At 41.9% G+C, this 26,352-nt stretch overlaps 1 protein-coding gene across 1 annotated transcript in view; it reads right to left on the bottom strand.

Annotated features, from left to right (window-relative positions):
- MUSK (muscle associated receptor tyrosine kinase) overlaps positions 1-26,352 on the bottom strand; it is a 384,027-nt gene that overhangs the window by 97,323 nt on the left and 260,352 nt on the right. Inside the window, exon 10 of the mRNA XM_073552439.1 lies at positions 22,581-22,756. Coding sequence (XP_073408540.1) covers positions 22,581-22,756 — 176 coding nt within the window. The remainder of the gene's footprint in view (positions 1-22,580; positions 22,757-26,352) is intronic.

Below are 26,352 nucleotides of genomic sequence, written 5' to 3'. Positions count from 1 at the left end.
ACATGCTACATACATACTACATATATACTACATGCATGCTACATACATACTACATACATACTACATACATACTACATACATACTACATGCTACATACATACTACATATATACTACATGCATGCTACATACATACTGCATGCTACATGCATGCTACATACATACTACATACATACTACATGCTACATACATACCACATATATACTACATACATACTACATACAATACATTCATACAATACATACATAGACATACAGTACATATAACATAGAGTAACATACTTACCAATACTTGTCACATTGTTCCCCGAAGCCATTGTCTTTTACGGAATAAATATTAACATAACAAACCACAAAAATACTCACCCACGATCCGAAGCAGTCCACGAGTGTGTCCCACGACGATCTTGGGTAGAGAACTGCAGCATCAGCTGTTGCTGCCGTTCTCTACGGGCTGCAGGAATCCAATGACGGAAGGTAGGTATCCTTCCGCACTGTATTCCTCCGCCACTTAAAAAAAAAAAAGTCCCTAGTCTCACTTTATGCCATTGCTGCGTGGGAATTTCCCACACAGCAATGGCATAAAGTGAGACTAGGGACTTTTTTTTTTTTTAAGTGGCGGAGGAATACAGTGCGGAAGGATACCTACCTTCCGTCATTGGATTCCTGCAGCCCGTAGAGAACGGCAGCAACAGTTGATGCTGCAGTTCTCTACCCAAGATCGTCGTGGGACACACTCGTGGACTGCTTCGGATCGTGGGTGAGTATTTTTGTGGTTTGTTATGTTAATATTTATTCCGTAAAAGACAATGGCTTCGGGGAACAATGTGACAAGTATTGGTAAGTATGTTACTCTATGTTATATGTACTGTATGTCTATGTATGTATTGTATGAATGTATTGCATGTAGTATGTATGTAGTATATATGTGGTATGTATGTAGCATGTAGTATGTATGTAGTATGTATGTAGCATGCATGTAGCATGCAGTATGTATGTAGCATGCATGTAGTATATATGTAGTATGTATGTAGCATGTAGTATGTATGTAGTATATATGTGGTATGTATGTAACATGTAGTATGTATGTAGCATGCATGTAGTATGTATGTAGCATGCATGTAGTATATATGTAGTATGTATGTAGCATGTAGTATGTATGTAGCATGCATGTAGTATATATGTAGTATGTATGTAGTATGTATGTAGTATGTATGTGGTATGTATGTAGCATGTAGCATGCATGTAGTATGTATGTAGTATATATGTGGTATGTATGTAGCATGTAGTATGTATGTAGCATGCAGTATGTATGTTGCATGTAGTATATATGTAGTATGTATGTAGCATATATGTAGTATGTATGTAGTATGTATGTAGCATGCAGTATGTATGTAGCATGCATGTAGTATATATGTAGTATGTATGTAGCATATATGTAGTATGTATGTAGCATATAGTATATATGTAGTATGCATGTTGCATGCATGTAGTATATATGTAGTATGTATGTTGCATGTAGTATATATGTAGTATGTATGTAGCATGTAGTATGTATGTAGTATGTATGTAGTATGTATGTGGTATGTATGTAGCATGTAGCATGCATGTAGTATGTATGTAGTATATATGTGGTATGTATGTAGCATGTAGTATGTATGTAGCATGCAGTATGTATGTAGCATGCATGTAGTATATATGTAGTATGTATGTAGCATATATGTAGTATGTATGTAGCATGCATGTAGTATATATGTAGTATGTATGTAGCATATATGTAGTATGTATGTAGCATGTAGTATATATGTAATATGTATGTTGCATGTAGTATATATGTAGTATGTATGTTGCATGTAGTATATATGTAGTATGAATGTAGCATGTAGTATGAATGTAGCATGTATGTAGTATGCATGTTGTATGTATGTAGCATGTAATTTTTTTTTTTTTTTTTTTTACATTCAACACATTAGCCGGATGATGGGACTACTACTGTCCCATCATTGGCTAATGTGTCAATCACTGTCATGGTAGCAGGCATCGCCCGATGGGACTTGTAGTCCCATCGGACGATGCCTGCACAGCCCCCCGGCAGGCCGGCACAGCCCCCCGGCAGGCCGGCACAGGCCACCGGAGCCTGCACAGCCCCCCGGCAGGCCGGCACAGCCCCCCGGCAGGCCGGCACAGGCCACCGGAGCCTGCACAGACCCCCTGGCAGGCCGGCACAGCCCCCCGAAAGGCCCGTACAGACCCCAGAGAGGCTGTACAAGGGAAAAACAGGATTTTTCTTATTCCGATACCGGAAGTCCCATAGACTTGAATGGGACTTCCGGTATCGGAATCGGCGATACCGATACTTTTTTTTAAGATCGGCCGATCCATTCCGATCCGATACTTTGAAGTATCGGACGGTATCGCTCAACTCTAATTGGGACTCATCAGACTAGTTGCTAAGAATGCATTGTAAAGCATCACTCAGTTGTCAGTTTCATCTACATATTAGAAAAACGGAACCAATTTTGTCAGATATTCATCAAAGATACCAGAGCTTCATCAGTTCTTTTTCCACTAATGAGAAAAAAAGTTTATCCACCTTCTCCGATCAGTCAGTGAGCAGACACAGATGGCATACGAGTGCTGTCCATTTTTTTTTCATGGACCCATAGACTTTCATTGCTGAGTGCGATCTGACACTCTGATCGATAGTCTCCATGATTTTGCTTGGGCCACTCAGTTAAAAAAAAAAAATCTGTAATAAGTAAGAGTATCATCCGTGAAAAAAAGACAAAACGATAGCACTCAAAAAACTGAGGTGTGAATGAGCCCTTAGGCCATGTGCACATGTTTGGTATTTAGTGGGCTTTCTACATCAGTATGTTGAAAAACCAGGAGAGTAACAATCAGATGAAAAGTATACTAGAAACCCGTCACCACTTCTGTATTTATCACCCACTCCTGGTTTTGGCTTTCAAATACTGAGGTAAAATACTGACCAAATACTGAACGTTTGAACGTGGCCTTAGGCCGGGGTCACACTAACCTGCGCAAAATACGGTCCGTAGTTTACATGCGTAATACGGATGAATGACCCCTAAATAGTGCTCCGTATGTCATCCGTAAGCAAGGTGCGGTCACGTATTTTGCGCATGTGAGCATCCGTATGTAATCCGTATGGCATCCGTATGCAATCCGTATGGCGAGATTTTCTCGCAGACTTGCAAAATGGACATTTAACAGTTTTGAGGCCTGCTAACTATTTAAATCATTAGTCTGCACCCTATTTATTGCCTCAGGAACAGGTGGCAGCCTCCATTCTGTCCATTTGTCACCTTGCCTTCACTAGGTGTGTTGCTGTGGTATGTGCAACATGGCAGACAGTCTGACTTTCAACACAACTGAGCAGGTTCTCTTCAACTGGCTTTTGTCACGGCGCTTTGGCCAACCATACCCAGTGATAGTGGATCCGCGAAGGAGGAGACGCATGTGGGTACATCCACTTTTGAGGCAACGACTCACAAGAGTTAATTTTCACCGCCTCTATTCTTCTCTGCGGGAGCATCCTGTCAAATTCTACCAATACTGTCGCATGAGCCTTGCAACATTTGATAGACTCTTGGAGACAGTGCGCCCTGGGATAACCTTTCAGGATACAAGGATGCGCAAAGCTATATCTACAGAGGAGCGACTTCTACTCACAATACGGTATGTACTACACAACCACATTCTCTATGTTCATGATGTGTTGGGCAAAGTTTGAATTTTTGCCTTTTTTGAGTAAGTTTTAGGCCCTCATCTTAGTCCACATATGTTTCAACTTACAGACCCGAATGTTGTGTGGAATATGTACTGAATATCATTTACTAATTGTGCAAAGCAAGATGTGTGTGTTATTTGCTCTGAAATCTTACCAAGATTGTTATGTATGGACCTGTTTGTTTTGTGTGCATTTGACAATCTTCCTTTTCTGTTGTTCTTCAGCTTCCTGTCCACTTGCCTGTCTTATGCTGCCCTCCACCATGAGTTTCTGATTGGAAGATCAACCATATCTGGCATAGTCAGGTCAACATGTATTGAAATATGGACAAGACTATATCAAGTCGTCATGCCGGAGGCCAGGATAGCAAGGGACTTTGAGGAAGAATGCCAGTTTCCAAATTGTATTGGGGCCCTTGATGGCAAACATATCCGGGTGCGTAAGCCGCCGAACTCTGGCTCCTAATTCTTCAATTATAAACAATACTTTTCTGTTATATTGTTGGGTCTGGTCGACCCTCAATACAAGTTTATAATTGTTGACATTGGGGCCTATGGAAGGACGGGAGACTCTCGAGTCTTCAATACTTCCATTATGGCTCGGTGGCTACGCACCAACCAGTTGGATCTACCACCACCACGCCAGCTACCAGGCTCCACTCAAGAATGTGTCCCTTATGTCCTTGTTGCAGATGAGGCCTTTCAGTTAACACGCAATGTCATGAGGCCATATGCCTGGCGCAACCTTCACCACAGGCGCAGGATATTTAAGTTGCGCCTATCACGTGCTCGGCGACTGGTGGAGTGTTCCTTTGCCATTCTTTTTGCCAAATGGCGGGTACTCCAGTCTGCCATTCAGCTGAGTGAACAAAATGTTAATGAAGTAGTGAAAGCCTGTGTGATTCTTCATCACTTCACCAGCATACATGATTGTTCCTCCTCTGCTGGTGTTGTGCGTAGGCCGGACAATGTGCATAGGGTGAGACCACCTATCAACCATCAACGTAGACCGATCTCTGGCCTCAAAGTGCGTGATCTTTTCACTAATTACTTTATGGCACCTCAGGGGGAACCTTCTTGGCAAGAGCATGCTGGATCTATGTTGGCAATGTTGGTTTGATGTGTGTCAAAATATATATATTTGTACCCCTTCTGAATCTATGACTGTTGAATTGATTTGGTAAGCGTATTTTGATAGGGGTTTGGACAATTAAGACAGAGACGTAAAGTGTAGTTGCCAAATTTTTACTTTCGCCTTTTTTTTGGTATTTTTTTTCGTTTGTAAGGCAAACATATTCTTGCCCAATGAAAAACTTGGGCAATGGCCCAAATTGGCCTTTTGGCATATTTCAACATTGTTGTTAAAACAAAATTACAAACATATCCTACAACATACATAGTGCAATAATAACATTGCAAATTTTACAAATTTGGAATCTAAAGTAAAAAAAGAGGAGTTATCCATCATCAAAATGAGCTACACAAGATAATACTAACATTTATTCTGAAGGTTTTCAAATCATATTAATAAGCCACCATGATAGGCAAGGCTACCTTACGCGTTTCTGACACATATTACATGTCTGTAATAAACACAATATTTCACCGCACTATACTGGGAAAGTCAAAGGATCAAATTAGAAGACTGACTTGATAATACATAGAGAGAGCGTGATGGTCTTGAGGCTGTTTGCCTTGATTTTGGAATATAGTTAGCTGGCCTAAATTGGACTAAGTGAATATGGACAGCACGCCTTTTCTATGCATTATCAAGTGAGTACTCTATTTTGATCCTTTGACTTTGCCAGTATAGCCCCGTGAAATATTGTATTTTTAACAGACATGTAATATGTCTCAGAAACGCATAATGTAGCCTTGCCTTTCATGGTGTCTTAATCATATGATTTGAAAACCGTCATAAGAGATGTTAGTATTATCTGTTTTAGCTCATTTTGATGATGGAGAAAACCTCTTTTTTACTTTGCCTTGGGATTTTAACAACCAGTTCAAACACACTGGACATCTCCTCCCATCAGACCGATTAAGAACACTCATGTACAGTATTGGTTTACTAATTCCATGTTTTTAGCCACTTATAAATTGTGGAATGTTGGGGAAGGAGAAGGCGGAGGAGCAGCCTGTGGTTGCTGCTGACTACTTTGAGCAACATCGCCCTGTGTGAGTGCATACTGTTGCCCATGTTGTTGGTACTGACCTTTCTCCTGTGATTGTTGGGGGTAGTGGCCATAGTAATACTGCTGAGGGGCATCTTGTTGGGGCGGGTAGGCCCGTGTCTCATACCCACCAATATAGCCATGTCGTCCCCAACCAGGTTGGGACCAGCCTCCAACACTGGGTGGGAATAAGTGGCCATATTGGTGGGGTTGACTAGAGCCAGAAATCTGTTGCTGCTGTTGTGAAGGTTGGGTAGGGGAGGAAGGGGGTGAGGTGTAGGCCCACGTATTAGAGGATGTTCAGACCCTGCTTGAGCAAGCATCTGTGTGGGTGGTCTCATGCGCATTAGATTTCTGGGGGAAAGCTGCCACCTCTCCAGATATTCGAAAAGCTCATATGGGGTATTGGGGGGGTGCTTGCTTCAAGCAGGATCTGAAAATATCCCCTAATACGGAGCCTGACCTCACGGGAAAGGGCACGGAGATAAAGGGTCAGGCTACATGAGTAGTCCTCCTTCCCATCATCTGTAGTGACTCTAGATAAATAATTTAGGACCCCTGTGTTCACATTGGTCCTGCTCTCTTGAACAGCGACCTGGCGCCTTCTTCGGCCTCGCCAGGATGTAACAGCAGCCTGTGGGGATCCCCGGATCTGGGCAGTTGGGCTGCTGCTCAAGTTGCCCTGCTCTTCCAGGATGGGTGATGGGGCAGCAGCAGACGGTCCTGGTGGTGTGGTTTGTTGGGCAGCCAATGGGTTCTCCTGTGATGACTCATCTTCACCCATGCTTCTTGTAGGGGGAGAAGATGGGCCAGCCACCTCATCCCCTACAGGATCAATTATTGGCTCTGTCTCTGAGCCCGTTCCTCGATCTGTAAGGTTGGATTGAGTTCTGTTATGAAATAGAACAGAGGCAAAAATACATCAATATTTTTGGCCCTGTAAAGTATCGGTGTAATGTGGTGTGAGGTATCTACTTACAGTCTCAGATCCAGAATTGGGGCGAGGAAGGAGAGGCGGTCATAATACACATATTTTCGTTTCACGTAGCCCGCATCCCCACTCCTGGACCGCTGCTGACGTTCCCGGTGGTATTGGTCCCGGATGCTTTGCCAGCGTTTCATCACATCTTCCACTGCAATGTGACAGGAAATATTATCAATTTCACATATTTGATCGGTGACATTTGCAACCAGTAGTCTAGGCATGTGGCCTTCTGGGGTGTGCTTTCTACCCAGGGTGGCATATCTAATTGGCCCATCCGGGCCAGATACACAGGGTCTGAATAGTTTATGTATCAAGTAGCTACACTTAATAACTTGGTTGGCTAAGAGGAAGAGGAGCTTGTGGCCTGGGCAAAATTATGGCAGTGTGAAACTATGTGTCACATCAAAATCTACCCGCCTCATGAGGCAAAAAGGAAAAGGACAGGAAGGGGAGGGGGGCAGAATCTGTATGCATTTTTGTTTGTGAGGTATTTTAAATAATTTTTGGGCCTTGTACTTACTCAGTTTCTGCTGCTCCTCACGTGGCCGATCACCAAAGTCATGGAACATCTGGCGACATATGCGCCTCCATGACGCCTCCTTTCTTGCCCGGTTGGAATAATTGGGATCCCTTTGGTCCCAAAGTTCTGGCCGCTCCTGCACTAATACTGTAAGCATCTCCACATTAAGGAAATATGGCGCCATGACGCTGCTTTACTCCGTGGAGGCTGACTTCCTGGATGTCTGGAGTGCTTTTTGAGCTCATTTGCATGTCTATGCTTCCTGATGATGGATTGGCCCATTTCCTGTCAGCAGCCATAAGTCCTGCGTATTTCTCGCAAGTCACACGTGTGGTCAGTGTGTAATCCGTATTTTTTGCGCACCCATAGACTTGCATTGGCGTATTACGGGCGTAGTACGCTGACAATCGCAGCATGCTGCGATTGGCACGGACCGTAGAATACGGATGAGAAATATACGGCTGGTGCGAGGTACCCCATAGAGATTCATTGGCCCGTGTGTAATGCGTGCTTTTAACGCCTCTCACTCATCCGTATTCCTCGCCAGTGTGGCCCCGGCCTTAGGCTCCTATCCTGCAATGAGCTTTTGGTGAGTATTTGATGTGGCAGACTTTCTGCAGCATTTCTGCACCTATTATGTAAACTTTTACTTTTTACTTTTATTGCGTCTTTTTTTTACATGCGTTTTATCGTGTTATTGATGCAGAATTTTCTCTCTTTTTGCTACGGTCATGTGTTAAATAAAGCTGCTTTGTGTTTGACACTGGTATTTGACTTTGACTTAACTTTATAGATGCAGTCATGTGTGGTTTACATGCACTTTTAGTGCGTTTCCGTAGTTGAATCGCACTGAAAATACATTTGTGATTTTTACCTGCAAATTTTCTGCATCTAATGTCAGACTATGGGCAAAATCCACAAAAAACTCAGCATACTTGGAAGAGAAATTGTAATGTTGCGGATTTGAAAGATGCAACTCAGGTCAGTTTACGCAGAGATAAAAAGCACAGTGGGCATGAGATTTCTATAAATCCCATCTACTTTGCTGGAACTGAAAGACGCTGCTTTTTTTGCGCCATTCATTGTGGGAATTTAACCTTAAAGGGAACCTGTCACCAGTTTTTTCATGTTTGAGCCAAGACTAGCACCTTAATCATCGCCTGTGCTGCATCCCATAAAGGGGTATATAACCCCCTGACTCCCTCTACGTACCCCCAAAAACCTTTTGAAATTCTCCAGCGCTCTATGGAAGTCCTGCTGGTCCAATAGGCATTCTTTCTGAGGTATCAATCCCTCCTCCCGACTTCTGATCACCGTTCTCCTGCTATGACTGAAGTGGATGGAGACTCCTGCATCATTCACATAGCCCAGATGAAATCTTACACCTGTGTAGAGATGTCGTGGGCTTGCTCTCGTGCACTTTGCGCTGTCCTACTGTGGGCAGAGCATAAAAAAATAAGTGTGTATGCGCCCTACAACAGGCAGGGCCTAAAACATAAATGCACATGCTCCCTTATGATTTAGGCTCTGCCCGCAGTAGAGCAGGGCAAAGCACACAAGTGTGAGCCCGTAATGTCTCTGCATAGGCGCAAGATTTCATCCGGCTATGTGGATGATGCAGAAGGCACCATCCACTTCAATCAGAGCATTAGGACGATGATCAGCAGCTGGAAAGACGGATAGACACCTTAGCAAGGACGCCTATGGGACCAGACTAGCAGGATTTACATAGAGCACTGGAGAATTTTCAGGTGGAGTCAGGGGATTATATACCCCTCTATGGAATGCAGCACAGGCAGCTAGACAGTTCAGACAAGAGGAAACTGGTGACAGTTTTCCTTTAAGGCCGGCGTCACACTAGAGAGAAATATAGACGAGTGAGAGGCGTTAAAAACATGCATTGCACACGGACCAATGATTCTCTATGGGGCAGCTCCCATAGACGTATTTTTCTTGTGTATATTTTAGGGTCCCTGACAATCGCAGCATGCTGCGATTGTCAGCATACTACGACCATAGTACGCCAATGCAAGTCTATGGGTGCGCAAAAAAAAATGCATTACAGACGGACCAGATGTGTGACTTGTGAGAAATACACACCCGGTGTCCTTTACCAAAAGCTGGCAATTCAGTGCACAATACAGTAAGATCTCACTGACAGGTTTAATAAAGAAACAAAAGAATAGATATATACACATAGAATACAGATATATATATATATGTCATTAAGACACAAACATATATATATATATCCATCAAAAAAATGGAAAACAGCACGCCTTAGAAGATATGAAGGCTGAATAAAACACCTTCATATCTTCTAAGGCGTGCTGTTTTCCATTTTTTTGATGGATATTTCAAAGGTTTGGTATATACCGGGGAGCGTGCACCCTCTTTTCTCTTTTTTCATCTGTGCTGCTTTTGTATTTTTTCATTATATATATATATATATATATATATATATATACACTCACTGGCCACTTTATTAGGTACACCATGCTAGTAACGGGTTGGACCCCCTTTTGCCTTCAGAACTGCCTCAATTCTTCGTGGCAGAGATTCAACAAGGTGCTGGAAGCATTCCTCAGAGATTTTGGACCATATTGACATGATGGCATCACACAGTTGGCGCAGATTTGTCGGCAGCACATCCCTGATGCGAATCTCCCGTTCCACCACATCCCAAAGATGCTCTATTGGATTGAGATCTGGTGACTGAGGAGGCCATTTAAGTACAGTGAACTCATTGTCATGTTCAAGAAACCAATCTGAGATGATTCGAGCTTTATGACATGGCGCATTATCCTGCTGAAAGTAGCCATCAGATGTTGGGTACATTGTGGTCATAAAGGGATGGACATGGTCAGCAACAATACTCAGATAGGCTGTGGCGTTGCAACGATGCTCAATTGGTACCAAGGGGCCCAAAGAGTGCCAAGAAAAAATTCCCCACACCATGACACCACCACCACCAGCCTGAACCGTTGATACAAGGCAGGATGGATCCATGCTTTCATGTTGTTTACGCCAAATTCTGACCCTACCATCCGAATGTCGCAGCAGAAATCGAGACTCATCAGACCAGGCAACGTTTTTCCAATCTTCTACTGTCCAATTTCGATGAGCTTGTGCAAATTGTAGCCTCAGTTTCCTGTTCTTAGCTGAGAGGAGTGGTACCCGGTGTGGTCTTCTGCTGCTGTAGCCCATCTGCCTCAAAGTTCGACGCACTGTGCGTTCAGAGATGCTCTTCTGCCTACCTTGGTTGTAACGGGTGGCAATTTGAGTCACTGTTGCCTTTCTATCAGCTCGAACCAGTCTGCCCATTCTCCTCTGACCTCTGGCATCAACAAGGCATTTCCGGCCACAGAACTGCCGCTCACTGGATTTTTTTTCTTTTTCGGACCATTCTCTGTAAACCCTAGAGATGGTTGTGCGTGAAAATCCCAGTAGATCAGCAGTTTCTGAAATACTCAGACCAGCCCTTCTGGCACCAACAATCATGCCACGTTCAAAGGCACTCAAATCACCTTTCTTCCCCATACTGATGCTCGGTTTGAACTGCAGGAGATTGTCTTGACCATGTCTACATGCCTAAATGCACTGAGTTGCCGCCATGTGATTGGCAGATTAGAAATTAAGTCTTAACACACAGTTGGACAGGTGTACCTAATAAAGTGGCCAGTGAGTGTATATATATATATATTTCCTAGAGTTCTACATAGCAGAATAGCCGAAAAATCAATTGCCGGCTTCTGCAGAATCATTCCCCAACCCGACATGAAATGACACATGGGTTTACATGCAGTAAACCATTTCATTTCATGTTTTTTTATATGTCTTTCACTAGTAATTAGATGAGGGTTTGTGTGTAAAATTTGGGAGGTGTAGGTGTTAATTTAAGGGGTTAATTCGATGTCAAAAAATGCGTGGGATCCCGCGGAAATTTGTCAACAAGACTGCTTGACCGTGTGCATGGCACTGTGGCTAACCTCCCTAGATCTGGACGGAAAAGAAAAATTGACAAGAGATTTCAACGCAAGATTGTGCGGATGTTGGATAAAGAACCTCGACTAACATCCAAACAAGTTCAAGCTGCCCTGCAGTCCGAGGGTACAACAGTGTCAACCCGTACTATCCGTCGGCATCTGAATGAAAAGGGACTGTATGGTAGGAGACCCAGGAAGACCCCACTTCTTACCCCGAGACATAAAAAAGCCAGGCTGGAGTTTGCCAAAACTTACCTGAAAAAGCCTAAAACGTTTTGGAAGAATGTTCTCTGTTCAGACGAGACAAAAGTAGAGCTTTTTGGGCAAAGGCATCAACATAGAGTTTACAGGAGAAAAAAAGAGGCATTCAAACAAAAGAACACGGTCTCTACAGTCAAACATGGCAGAGGTTCCCTGATGTTTTCGGGTTGCTTTGCTGCCACTGGCAGCAAGACTGCTTGACAGTGTGCATGGCATTATGAAGTCTGAAGACTACCAACAAATTTTGCAGCATAATGTAGGGCCCAGTGTGAGAAAGCTGGGTCTCCCTCAGAGGTCATGGGTCTTCCAGCAGGACAATGACCCAAAACACACTTCAAAAAGCGCTAGAAAATGGTTTGAGAGAAAGCACTGGAGACTTCTAAGGTGGCCAGCAATGAGTCCAGACCTGAATCCCATAGAACACCTGTGGAGAGATCTAAAAATGGCAGTTTGGAGAAGTCACCCTTCAAATATCAGGGACCTGGAGCAGTTTGCCAAAGAAGAATGGTCTAAAATTCCAGCAGAGCATTGTAAGAAACTCATTGATGGTTACCGGAAGTGGTTGGTCGCAGTTATTTTGGCTAAAGGTTGTGCAACCAAGTAATAGGCTGAGGGTGCCAATACTTTTGTCTGGCCCATTTTTGGAGTTTTGTGTGAAATAATCAATGTTTTGCTTTTTGCTTCATTCTCTTGTGTGTTTTTTAATTTAAGACAAATTAAATGAAGATAATAATACCAAAGAATTTGTGTTTGCAATCATTTTCAGGAAGAAACTGAGTATTATCTGACAGAATTGCAGGGGTGTCAATTATTTTGGCCACAACTTTATATAGATACATGTCATTGAGACACACATATATATATTTATATTTCCTATATTTATATCTATATTTTCCTATATTTATATTTATATTTCCTAGAGCTCTACATAGCAGAATAGCCGCAAAATCCATTGCCGGCTTCTGTAAAATCATACCCCCAACCCGACATGAGATGACACATGGTTTACATACAGTAAATCATTTAATTTCATGGTTTTTTTATATGTCTTTCACTAGTAATTAGATGAGGGTTTGTGTGTAAAATTTGGGAGGTTTAGGTGTTAATTTAAGGGGTTAATTCATTGTCAAAAAATGCGTGGGCTCCTGAGGAAATTTGTCAACCAGAGAGGTAAAGCAGGTGAGTGCGGGCAGATTTTAATAGCCATGAAAGGGACCATTGTTTTTGGCCCCCTTGGCTACAAAAATCTGCCCCCAGACACCCCAGAAAAGGCGCTCTATAAGATGTGCCATTTCTGGCACTTATCCTCTTTATTCCCATTGCCCTGTAGTGGTGGATAATGGGTTAATATAACAAAGAGTTAATGTCACCATTCGTTTATAAGGTGACATTAAGCCGATTAATAATGGAGAGGTGTCAATAAGCCACAGATCCATTATTAACCCTAGACTATGAAAGAGTTAAAAACCACACACAGACATTAATTAAAAATTCTTTTAATGAAATTGAGACACCAAGATTTTGACAAATGTTTATTACTCTGGTACTCCAAAATAAAACCATGACCTGCAAAAAAATAACATAAAAAAACAACAATATCCTTACCTCTCTGCCGTTCTGTCATGTCCCACGCTGCAATCCTTCACATGGGGTTAAATAGTTTACAATGAGGACCGGTGCTAATGCGACCAGCTCCACTGTAATCTACTACAGAAAGAATTAATTCAGCTCTGCGCAGCCTTAATGGCTGCCTGGAGATGAACTAATTACCATGGGAAAGTTTCTGACTTTTTTCCCATGCTCATTAGTTCACTTCAGGTCAGCCAGGGGACTCCCCGCAGCCTCAGTGATGTCAACAGGAGTCCACGGCTGTATATACAGTTGTGGCCAAAAGTATTGAAACCCCTGCAATTTTGTAGATAATGCTCAGTTTCTTCCTGAAAATGATTGCAAACACAAATTCTTTGGTATTATTAGCTTCATTTAATTTGTCTTAAATGAAAAAACACAAAAAGAGTTGTCCTAAAGCCAAATTGGATATAATTCCACACCAAACATAAAAAAGAGGGTGGACAAAAGTATTGGCACTGTTCGAAAAATCATGTGATGCTTCTCTAATTTGTGTAATTAACAGCACCTTTAACTTACCTGTGGCACCTAACAGGTGTTGGCAATAACTAAATCACACTTGCAGCCACTTGACATGGATTAAAGTTGACTCAACCTCTGTCCTGTGTCCTTGTGTGTACCACATTGAGCATGGAGAAAAGAAGAAAATCAAAGAACTGTCTGAGGACTTGAGAAACCAAATTGTGAGGAAGCATGAGCAATCTCAAAGCTACAAGTCCATCTCCAAAGACCAGAATGTTCCTGTGTCTACCATGCGCAGTGTCATCAAGAAGTTTAAAGCCCATGGCACTGTAGCCCTAGATGTGGACGGAAAAGAAAAATTGACAAGAGATTTCAAGCAAGATTGTGCGGATGTTGGATAAAGAACCTCGACTAACATCCAAACAAGTTCAAGCTGCCCTGCAGTCCGAGGGTACAACAGTGTCAACCCGTACTATCCGATTGGCGTCTGAATGAAAAGGGACTGTATGGTAGGAGACCCAGGAAGACCCCACTTCTTACCCCGAGACATAAAAAAGCCAGGCTGGAGTTTGCCAAAACTTACCTGAAAAAGCCTAAAACATTTTGGAAGAATGTTTTCTGGTCAGATGAGACAAAAGTAGAGCTTTTTGGGCAAAGGCATCAACATAGAGTTTACAGGAGAAAAAAAGAGGCATTCAAAGAAAAAAACACGGTCCCTACAGTCAAACATGGCAGAGGTTCCCTGATGTTTTGGGGTTGCTTTGCTGCCTCTGGCACTGGACTGCTTGACCATGTGCATGGCATTATGAAGTCTGAAGACTACCAACAAATTTTGCAGCATAATGTAGGGCCCAGTGTGAGAAAGCTGGGTCTCCCTCAGAGGTCATGGGTCTTCCAGCAGGACAATGACCCAAAACACACTTCAAAAAGCGCTAGAAAATGGTTTGAGAGAAAGCACTGGAGACTTCTAAGGTGGCCAGCAATGAGTCCAGACCTGAATCCCATAGAACACCTGTGGAGAGATCTAAAAATGGCAGTTTGGAGAAGTCACCCTTCAAATATCAGGGACCTGGAGCAGTTTGCCAAAGAAGAATGGTCTAAAATTCCAGCAGAGCATTGTAAGAAACTCATTGATGGTTACCGGAAGTGGTTGGTCGCAGTTATTTTGGCTAAAGGTTGTGCAACCAAGTAATAGGCTGAGGGTGCCAATACTTTTGTCTGGCCCATTTTTGCAGTTTTGTGTGAAATAATCAATGTTTTGCTTTTTGCTTCATTCTCTTGTGTGTTTTTTAATTTAAGACAAATTAAATGAAGATAATAATACCAAAGAATTTGTGTTTGCAATCATTTTCAGGAAGAAACTGAGTATTATCTGACAGAATTGCAGGGGTGTCAATTATTTTGGCCACAACTTTATATAGATACATGTCATTGAGACACACATATATATATTTATATTTCCTATATTTATATCTATATTTTCCTATATTTATATTTATATTTCCTAGAGCTCTACATAGCAGAATAGCCGCAAAATCCATTGCCGGCTTCTGTAAAATCATTCCCCAACCCGACATGAGATGACACATGGTTTACATACAGTAAATCATTTAATTTCATGGTTTTTTTATATGTCTTTCACTAGTAATTAGATGAGGGTTTGTGTGTAAAATTTGGGAGGTGTAGGTGTTAATTTAAGGGGTTAATTCATTGTCAAAAAATGCGTGGGCTCCTGAGGAAATTTGTCAACCAGAGAGGTAAAGCAGGTGAGTGCGGGCAGATTTTAATAGCCATGAAAGGGACCATTGTTTTTGGCCCCCTTGGCTACAAAAATCTGCCCCCAGACACCCCAGAAAAGGCGCTCTATAAGATGTGCCATTTCTGGCACTTATCCTCTTTATTCCCATTGCCCTGTAGTGGTGGATAATGGGTTAATATAACAAAGAGTTAATGTCACCATTCGTTTATAAGGTGACATTAAGCCGATTAATAATGGAGAGGTGTCAATAAGCCACAGATCCATTATTAACCCTAGACTATGAAAGAGTTAAAAACCACACACAGACATTAATTAAAAATTCTTTTAATGAAATTGAGACACCAAGATTTTGACAAATGTTTATTACTCTGGTACTCCAAAATAAAACCATGACCTGCAAAAAAATAACATAAAAAAACAACAATATCCTTACCTCTCTGCCGTTCTGTCATGTCCCACGCTGCAATCCTTCACATGGGGTTAAATAGTTTACAATGAGGACCGGTGCTAATGCGACCAGCTCCACTGTAATCTACTACAGAAAGAATTAATTCAGCTCTGCGCAGCCTTAATGGCTGCCTGGAGATGAACTAATTACCATGGGAAAGTTTCTGACTTTTTTCCCATGCTCATTAGTTCACTTCAGGTCAGCCAGGGGACTCCCCGCAGCCTCAGTGATGTCAACAGGAGTCCACGGCTGTATATACAGTTGTGGCCAAAAGTATTGAAACCCCTGCAATTTTGTAGATAATGCTCAGTTTCTTCCTGAAAATGATTGCAAACACAAATTCTTTGGTATTATTAGCTTCATTTAATTTGTCTTAAATGAAAAAACACAAAAAGAGTTGTCCTAAAGCCAAATTGGATATAATTCCACACCAAACATAAAAAAGAGGGTGGACAAAAGTATTGGCACTGTTCGAAAAATCATGTGATGCTTCTCTAATTTGTGTAATTAACAGCACCTTTAACTTACCTGTGGCACCTAACAGGTGTTGGCAATAACTAGAGTTGAGCGATACCGTCCGATACTTCAAAGTATCGTATCGGATGGTATCGGCCGATCTTTAAAAAAAAGTATCGGTATCGCCGATTCCGATACCGGAAGTCCTATTCAAGTCTATGGGACTTCCGGTATCGGAATAAGAAAAACCCTTTCCTGCCCTTGTACAGCCTCTCTGGGGTCTGTACGGGCCTTTCGGGGGGCTGTGCCGGCCTGCCAGGGGGTCTGTGCAGGCTCCGGTGGTCTGTGCCGGCCTGCCGGGGGGCTGTGCCGGCCTGCCGGTGGTCTGTGCAGGCTCCGGTGGGCTGTGCCGGCCTGCCGGGGGGCTGTGCCGGCCTGCCGGGGGGCTGTGCAGGCTCCGGGGGGCTGTGCCGGCCTGCCGGGGGGCTGTGCCGGCCTGCCGGTGGTCTGTGCAGGCTCCGGGGGGCTGTGCCGGCCTGCCGGGGGGCTGTGCCGGCCTGCCGGTGGTCTGTGCAGGCTTCGGGGGTCTGTGCAGGCATCGTCCGATGGGACTACAAGTCCCATCGGGCGATGCCTGCTACCATGACAGTGATTGACACATTAGCCAATGATGGGACAGTAATAGTCCTATCATCCGGCTAATGTGTTGAATGTAAAAAAAAAATAATTACATGCTACATACATACAACATGCATACTACATACATGCTACATTCATACTACATACTACATACATGCTACATACATGCTACATTCATACTACATAAATACTACATGCAACATACATACTACATATATACTACATACATACTACATATATACTACATGCATGCTACATACATACTGCATGCTACATACATACTACATACATACTACATATATACTACATGCATGCTACATACATACTGCATGCTACATACATACTACATGCTACATACATACTACATGCTACATACATACCACATATATACTACATACATACTACATACATACTACATGCATGCTACATGCTACATACATAACACATATATACTACATGCATGCTACATACATAGTACATGCTACATGCATGCTACATACATACTACATGCTACATACTACATATATACTACATGCATGCTACATACATACTACATGCTACATACTACATATATACTACATGCATGCTACATACATACTACATGCTACATACATACTACATATATACTACATGCATGCTACATACATACTACATGCTACATACATACCACATACATACTACATACATGCTACATATATACTACATATATACTACATGCATGCTACATGCATGCTACATACATACTACATGCTACATACATACTACATATATACTACATACATACTACATACATACTACATGCATGCTACATACATACTACATACATACTACATGCTACATACATACCACATACATACTACATACATACTACATGCTACATACATTCATACATATATACTACATGCATGCTACATACATACTACATATATACTACATGCAATGGCATAAAGTGTGACTAGGGACTTTTTTTTTTTTTAAGTGGCGGAGGAATACAGTGCGGAAGGATACCTACCTTCCGTCATTGGATTCCTGCAGCCCGTAGAGAACGGCAGCAACAGCTGATGCTGCAGTTCTCTACCCAAGATCGTTGTGGGACACACTCGTGGACTGCTTCGGATCGTGGGTGAGTATTTTTGTGGTTTGTTATGTTAATATTTATTCCGGAAAAGACAATGGCTTCGGGGAACAATGTGACAAGTATTGGTAAGTATGTTACTCTATGTTATATGTATTGTATGTCTATGTATGTATTGTATGAATGTATTGTATGTATGTAGTATATATGTGGTATGTATGTAGCATGTAGTATGTATGTAGTATGTATGTAGCATGCATGTAGCATGCAGTATGTATGTAGCATGCATGTAGTATATATGTAGTATGTATGTAGCATGCATGTAGTATATATGTAGTATGTATGTAGCATGTATGTAGTATGTATGTGGTATGTATTTAGCATGTAGTATGTATGTAGCATGCATGTAGTATATATGTAGTATGTATGTAGCATGTAGTATGTATGTAGTATGTATGTAGTATGTATGTGGTATGTATGTAGCATGTAGTATGTATGTAGCATGCATGTAGTATGTATGTAGTATGCATGTAGTATGCATGTAGTATGTATGTAGCATGTATGTGGTATGTATGTGGTATGTATGTAGCATGTAGTATGTATGTAGCATGCATGTAGTATATATGTAGTATGTATGTAGCATGTAGTATGTATGTAGTATGTATGTAGCATGTAGTATGTATGTAGCATGCATGTAGTATGTATGTAGTATGTATGTAGTATATATGTAGTATGTATGTAGCATGTATGTGGTATGTATGTAGCATGTAGTATGTATGTAGCATGTAGTATGTATGTAGCATGCATGTAGTATATATGTAGTATGTAGTATGTATGTGGTATGTATGTAGCATGTAGTATGTATGTAGCATGCATGTAGTATGTATGTAGCATGCATGTAGTATACATGTAGTATGCATGTAGTATGTATGTAGTATGTATGTAGTATGTATGTGGTATGTATGTAGCATGTAGTATGTATGTAGCATGCATGTAGTATGTATGTAGCATGCATGTAGTATGTATGTAGCATGCATGTATGTATGTAGCATGCATGTAGCATGCATGTAGCATGCATGTAGTATGTATGTAGTATGTATGTAGCATGTATGTAGTATGTATGTAGTATATATGTAGTATGTATGTAGCATGTAGTATGTATGTAGCATGCATGTAGTATATATGTAGTATGTATGTAGCATGTAGTATGTATGTAGCATGCATGTAGTATGTATGTAGTATGTATGTAGTATATATGTGGTATGTATGTAGTATGTATGTAGTATGTATGTAGTATGTATGTAGTATATATGTGGTATGTATGTAGTATGTATGTAGTATGTATGTAGTATGTATGTAGTATGTATGTAGCATGCATGTAGTATGTATGTAGTATTTTTTTTTTTAACATTTAACACATTAGCCGGATGATGGGACTACTACTGTCCCATCATTGGCTAATGTGTCAATCACTGTCATGGTAGCAGGCATCGCCAGATGGGACTTGTAGTCCCATCGGACGATGCTTGCACAGACCCCCGGACATCAGCACAGCCCCCCGGCAGGCCGGCACAGCCCCCCGGCAGGCCGGTACAGACCACCGGCAGGCCGGCACAGCCCCCCGGCAGGCCGGTACAGACCCCCACAGGGTGCACAGACCACCGGCAGGCCGGCACAGCCCCCCGGCAGGCCGGTACAGACCCCCACAGGGTGCACAGACCACCGGCAGGCCGGCACAGCCCCCCGGCAGGCCATTACAGACCCCGGGCAGTCCACACAGCCCCCCGGCAGGCCGGCACAGCCCCCCGGCAGGCCGGCAGAGACCCCCGGAAGGCCCGAAATGACGGCGCATCATGATGCGCACACACCGCGCATCATGATGACGTCAGGCTGTCAATCAACTGAACTTCCGATTCCGATGCCGAATTCCGATATTGAAAAAATATCAGAAGTCGGTATCGGAATTCCGATACAGCAAGTATCGGCCGATACCCGATACTTGCGGTATCGGAATGCTCAACACTAGCAATAACTAAATCACACTTGCAGCCACTTGACATGGATTAAAGTTGACTCAACCTCTGTCCTGTGTCCTTGTGTGTACCACATTGAGCATGGAGAAAAGAAGAAAATCAAAGAACTGTCTGAGGACTTGAGAAACCAAATTGTGAGGAAGCATGAGCAATCTCAAAGCTACAAGTCCATCTCCAAAGACCAGAATGTTCCTGTGTCTACCATGCGCAGTGTCATCAAGAAGTTTAAAGCCCATGGCACTGTAGCTAACCTCCCTAGATGTGAACGGAAAAGAAAAATTGACAAGAGATTTCAAGCAAGATTGTGCGGATGTTGGATAAAGAACCTCGACTAACATCCAAACAAGTTCAAGCTGCCCTGCAGTCCGAGGGTACAACAGTGTCAACCCGTACTATCCGATTGGCGTCTGAATGAAAAGGGACTGTATGGTAGGAGACCCAGGAAGACCCCACTTCTTACCCCGAGACATAAAAAAGCCAGGCTGGAGTTTGCCAAAACTTACCTGAAAAAGCCTAAAACATTTTGGAAGAATGTTTTCTGGTCAGATGAGACAAAAGTAGAGCTTTTTGGGCAAAGGCATCAACATAGAGTTTACAGGAGAAAAAAAGAGGCATTCAAAGAAAAAAACACGGTCCCTACAGTCAAACATGGCAGAGGTTCCCTGATGTTTTGGGGTTGCTTTGCTGCCTCTGGCACTGGACTGCTTGACCATGTGCATGGCATTATGAAGTCTGAAGACTACCAACAAATTTTGCAGCATAATGTAGGGCCCAGTGTGAGAAAGCTGGGTCTCCCTCAGAGGTCATGGGTCTTCCAGCAGGACAATGACCCAAAACACACTTCAAAAAGCACTAGAAAATGGTTTGAAAGAAAGCACTGGAGACTTCTAAGGTGGCCAGCAGTGAGTCCAGACCTGAATCCCATAGAACACCTGTGGAGAGATCTAAAAATGGCAGTTTGGAGAAGGCACCCTTCTATTATCAGGGACCTGGAGCAGTTTGCCAAAGAAGAATGGTCTAAAATTCCAGCAGAGCATTGTAAGAAACTCATTGATGGTTATCGGAAGCGGTTGGTCGCAGTTATTTTGGCTAAAGGTTGTGCAACCAAGTATTAGGCTGAGGGTGCCAATACTTTCATCTTGCCCATTTTTGGAGTTTTGTGTGAAATGATCAATGTTTTGCATTTTGCTTCATTCTCTTTTGTGTTTTTTCATTTAAGACAAATTAAATGAAGATAATAATACCAAAGAATTTGTGTTTGCAATCATTTTCAGGAAGAAACTGAGTATTATCTGACAAAATTGCAGGGGTGTCAATACTTTTGGCCACAACTGTATGTATTCTATGTGTCTATATCTATTCTTTCATTTGGATTTTAAAACCTGTCATAGGGATCCATTATATATCCGTTTTGCAAGCCTGCGAGTAAAAAACGGTATACGCGGCCACACCCTGACAACGGATGACATACGGATCACTATTTAGGGACCATTTATGCGTTTTGCGGCCATACAATACGGTCCGTATTTTTCTACATTGTGTGTGACACCAGCCTAACCAGTAAAAGTTTCTTTCCAGTACATCCCCTGATTAAATGAATGGCGCCATTCAAAAATACAACTTGTAACACAAAAAACAAGCCCTCACATGGCTATATCGATATAAAAAAATGTTATGGCTCTTGGCAGAAGGAAGAGGAAAACGTGAAAATGGAAAAATGAAAAATAACCCCATGTCGGGAAGGGGTTAAGCATTTACAGTTTCGCAAACAGTGCAACATTTTTAATAAGATCCACTTGCAAAAATATTAAACATTTTAGCCGAAAGTACATTCAATTAGGTAAAAAAAAATGTGACCGTGTCAAAAGTAATAGTTTGGTGTTTTATTGATACCATTTTGACTGATACTGTTAAGGCTCATTCACACATCAGCTTTTAACGAACATCAGTACACTGATCCATTATATTCTATGCAGATATTAAAATTATTTTTTTTGCTTATTGATTATCTGCATTTAAAAAAAAATGATGTATGGCCTACTTTTCTTCATTTTGTAGACCAAACTCACTTATTCAAGTGAATGGATTTATTAAAAATAAAAAGGTTTGATCACATGCATGTTGCATTTGTGTCTGATTTTCACTGAGTTATTGCAATGCTAGGAGAATGCTTTAGAATCTTCATTAGTTATTTTCTTTTTTGCATGTGAGAAAAACAGAAGTGAAAAAATGATACAAAGACTAAATACAGAAGAAAGTAGGAGCAAGGCTATTGCTGAAAATTATTGCATCCAAGAAAAAAAATCTGAAATGTGTGTATGACCTCACTGTAAATCCAATGTAATAACTTTAAAGAGGATCAAAAAGTCACGTTAATTTCCAAATAATTGGATTATAGTTTACCAAAGTATGGAATCTTGATACAGGCCCCAGGACTTGTTTGCAGGTTCGGGAGTTTTTCACAATCGGGGACTGTCAATAGCATTAATCCTGGTTTGTAAATTCCTTTCCGAGAATTTTCTTCGATTGTCAGCCACTCCTTAAAGCAGTATAGATCCTTTACTGCAAAGCAGTGCTCCCTGGAAAATAAGGCATAGGATGGTTGAGGTTCAAAGCAGCTGTCATAAGCTTAAGCAAATGTGAGAAAAATTTGATATTATTAATATACTTAGGTCAGGATACAATGGCCTTGGATATACTAAAAGTGTTATTTTCACCAACACAGCCCGTTTATACATTTTTATACATTTTCATGGACCCGGCTTCAAACAATCCTCACAGTACAGCAGGCCAAAGTCTAATGGGAATGAGCTTTCAATTCAGGCATTAATCCAGAAGAGTAATCAAGAATATGTCAAATCAGAACACAAAAGTGTTCTTCAAAAATTCTCACCAGGCGTAAAAGCAAACGTACAAGTGTCGGCATGTGTTACAGCCAAATCCCGAAAGTTCACCAGTCCCCTTACCAATTCTGTGATGGGCAATTGATTGGTTCCCTTGATTAGCCAGTCAGCAAGACACTTTGGATGGTCAACAGAACTGTCACTCATTCTGGGCAGCACAGTGGCTCAATGGTTAGCATTGTGTTTGCATGTTCTCCCCGTGTTTGTGTGGTTTCCTCCAGGTTCTCCAGATTCCTCACACACTCCAAAGACATACTGATAGGAAATCTAGATTGTTAGCCCCAGTGAGGATGATGATGTAGGTAAAGTGCTGTGGAACATGATGGCGCTATATTAGCAAAGGTATCCTGTCATCTGATTTATGGTGTACAAATCATGGCCAGCATGAATCAGAGCCTGGCTGCACAATTACAGCCAGGTATACTGTATTTTTATCTGATATGTTCTGGTATTTCCTAGAGAATATACTTATAAGATCCGGTCATGGATCATAGCTGCAGACCAGACTGGTCCTGCTCCACCCCCAGCCGGCTTTTCCCAGCGCTGCTGTGGGTAATTGACAGGTTTCTCTTATGTGTATTCAGGGAGAGACCAGCCAATAGCCTCTAACCCTCTAGCAGTGCAGGAAAAGCCGTCTGAGAGTAAAGCCGGACTAGCCTCACCTCTGGCAGTGGTCCCCAGCTAGATCTTCTTACTATATTTTCTCTGAAACTATAAATTGTTTCAGAGAGGAATATACCTAGCTGTAATTGTGCAGCCAGTCTCTTATTAATGCTGCTCATCATTTGGGCAGCATGAATCAGGGGACAGGTACCCTGCCTTTTCAGGAGGGCTTGCAGCAGAATGCCTGTGCCTGCATCTAGCTCCTCTCTACTCCTTCTACTCCCCTTTATATTATGAGCACCAGCTGTCATCTTCTGTCTCAGCAATGGGAAAATTTGTGTTCACTGAAGACAGATTTTACCTTAGAAATGAGAATTTTGAGAATGACTGATCAGTTCTGTAGGAGAAAGAAGCAGATTTCTCTGATAAGATATATTACAACATTTACAAAATACTATTGATTTATGGAAAAAAAATAAAAATAAAAAATAATTTAGGCCGTATGGCTGCATACTTCCTCCCTTAAGCACCGCCTATGCTTCGCCTACTTCCGCATGCGTCTTGTGTACCTATCTTTAACATTAGGTATGCGGGGACATGTGTTGCATACGGATGTGCCCGCCGAACGCACCAAAATGCAACATGTTGCGTTCGGCGGGCACGTCAAAATGCCACATGCGGACGCATCCACATACAATGCATGTCCCTGCTTACCCAGTGTTAAAGATAGGTATGCAGGACAATGCAGGATTCATGCGGAAGTAGGAGGAGCGTAGGCAGAGCGTAGGCGGAGCTTAAGGGAGGAAGTATGCAGTCATACGCAAACCAGCCAAATGCAAGTGTGAACCCATCCTTAATAATTAAAATGACAGTTGCTCTTTATGACAAATCTTCAGAAGTACCATAAGGGTAACTATACTACATTACTATCATTTTAAGCAAAGCCTTTTTTCTTGCCTATGTCACAAAGTTTTGTAAGAAACTACTGTACAACCTGTTAATCTTGTACAGAATAAGCTGCACTAATACATTATTCACACCCAAGAGGCCATTTATCACACTCCGAGACCTGCCCAGAGTGACAGCAGCAAACCGGGATCATCATCCTGACCGGAATAAACTGATACATGAAGATTTGTTGATCTTATTAATGTGCCCGCTGCACTGTGCCAGCTTCCGTGGCATGTAGCATTATATTCAGACAGTGGGTGAGCGCCAGCATTAGGCTACAGTCACTGAATGCTCGCAATATGAAACAACCAGGTCAAAACACTGATTCTGCCAGTGTTTGCTATATATTTTGTGCTACTTTCAATTATTTTTTTTTACAATTTTGGTTCCTGTAGAGGAAGACTCTGACGCTAAGCTTGCCCACTGTGGCAGGCTTCTCGGGACAAAGCACTATTACAATTCCTCCTGTCTGCTTCTAATGTGACCAAGCACATTAAAAGTAGAATCGAGCTACAGACTTGGATCACAATTTACCAGTTACCAATAGCTTCATAAAATCTGGGTATTTGGAAGAAACAGATAATTTGTATGTAGTACATAACTGGAATTCATTAAGAAATCTAATTACATGAGCCATTAATAATAAATAGTCATCTTTTTAAAGCATACAAGAACTCACTATTGCAAGGATTCAGACATGGCATTTGGTGAATTGGGGTGTCTGCCTTGTGAGGTGCACTTTATGGTTCTCAAAGTTAACGGATGACTGGTGCAAAGATGATTAGTTTTGACAAAAAAACCCATAATTTCCTGCTACTTCGTTGGGAGATGTTTATGCTATGTCTCTTTATGTGGCCACCCAGTGATAGTGATGTGAATTGCTGTCTGTCTAGGGCTTTAATAACATGGTGCAATAATGTGTTAAACTTATATCATGAGACATCAGAGTCCTTAACGAAATTAGTAGAAATGGAAGGATGGACACATCTGTGTTGCAAGAGGCTGATGGTGAATATGTAGGTTTCTTAGGTTTTCCAAATACATAAGATAATTGGCTATGAAATTGGTATGTGTGTGATAGAGAAATAGGTGGCACTAGAGTTCTAGTCCTCTTCCTCTCTGAAGAGACAATTTGCATAATTAGCATATTTCCCAGAGAAGCATTGCGGTTTTAAGTCTCCTCAACTCGGCATGCTTAGCATGTCATTCTCCGCAAGGAAAAATGATACTTCTTGGATATCGGTCAGATGCCTCTCTCACAGCCAAACCAGATCTCACACTTTGCACTGACGAGGGGCAGTACCCCGAAACACAGTGTCTGCAAATTGAGATTCTGGCTTGGACTTTATCTTAAGTCATGTAACAAGGCTCGTTAAAGGGTCAACATTGACTTCTAGGATTGCTACTTCCAATAGGTGGCACTAGAGTTCTTGTCCTCTTCCTCTCTGAAGAAACAATTAGCATAATTAGAGAAATAAGAGCACAGTAGGAGCAATGGGAATTCAGATATCAATGAGGGTAAAAAAAGTATGTCAAAACTTGCCTAAAGGGAACCTGTCATGTAAAAAAACAATATGTACCTGCAGATATAGGGTTAATCTGCAGGTTAATAGCATTATGAAGCTGCCCGGTGCCAGCGCTGCCAGAAGGAAATACACAGTCAGTACACAGTGAGTGGCATTAGAGCGGTTTGTCAGTGAGTGCCGGGATGTGGATAT

This window comes from Dendrobates tinctorius, unplaced genomic scaffold, assembly GCF_039654945.1.
Source record: "Dendrobates tinctorius isolate UK_male_01 unplaced genomic scaffold, ASM3965494v1 ptg000191l, whole genome shotgun sequence".
Lineage (NCBI taxonomy): Eukaryota > Metazoa > Chordata > Amphibia > Anura > Dendrobatidae > Dendrobates > Dendrobates tinctorius.
This window is presented reverse-complemented; position numbering and strand designations above follow the sequence as displayed.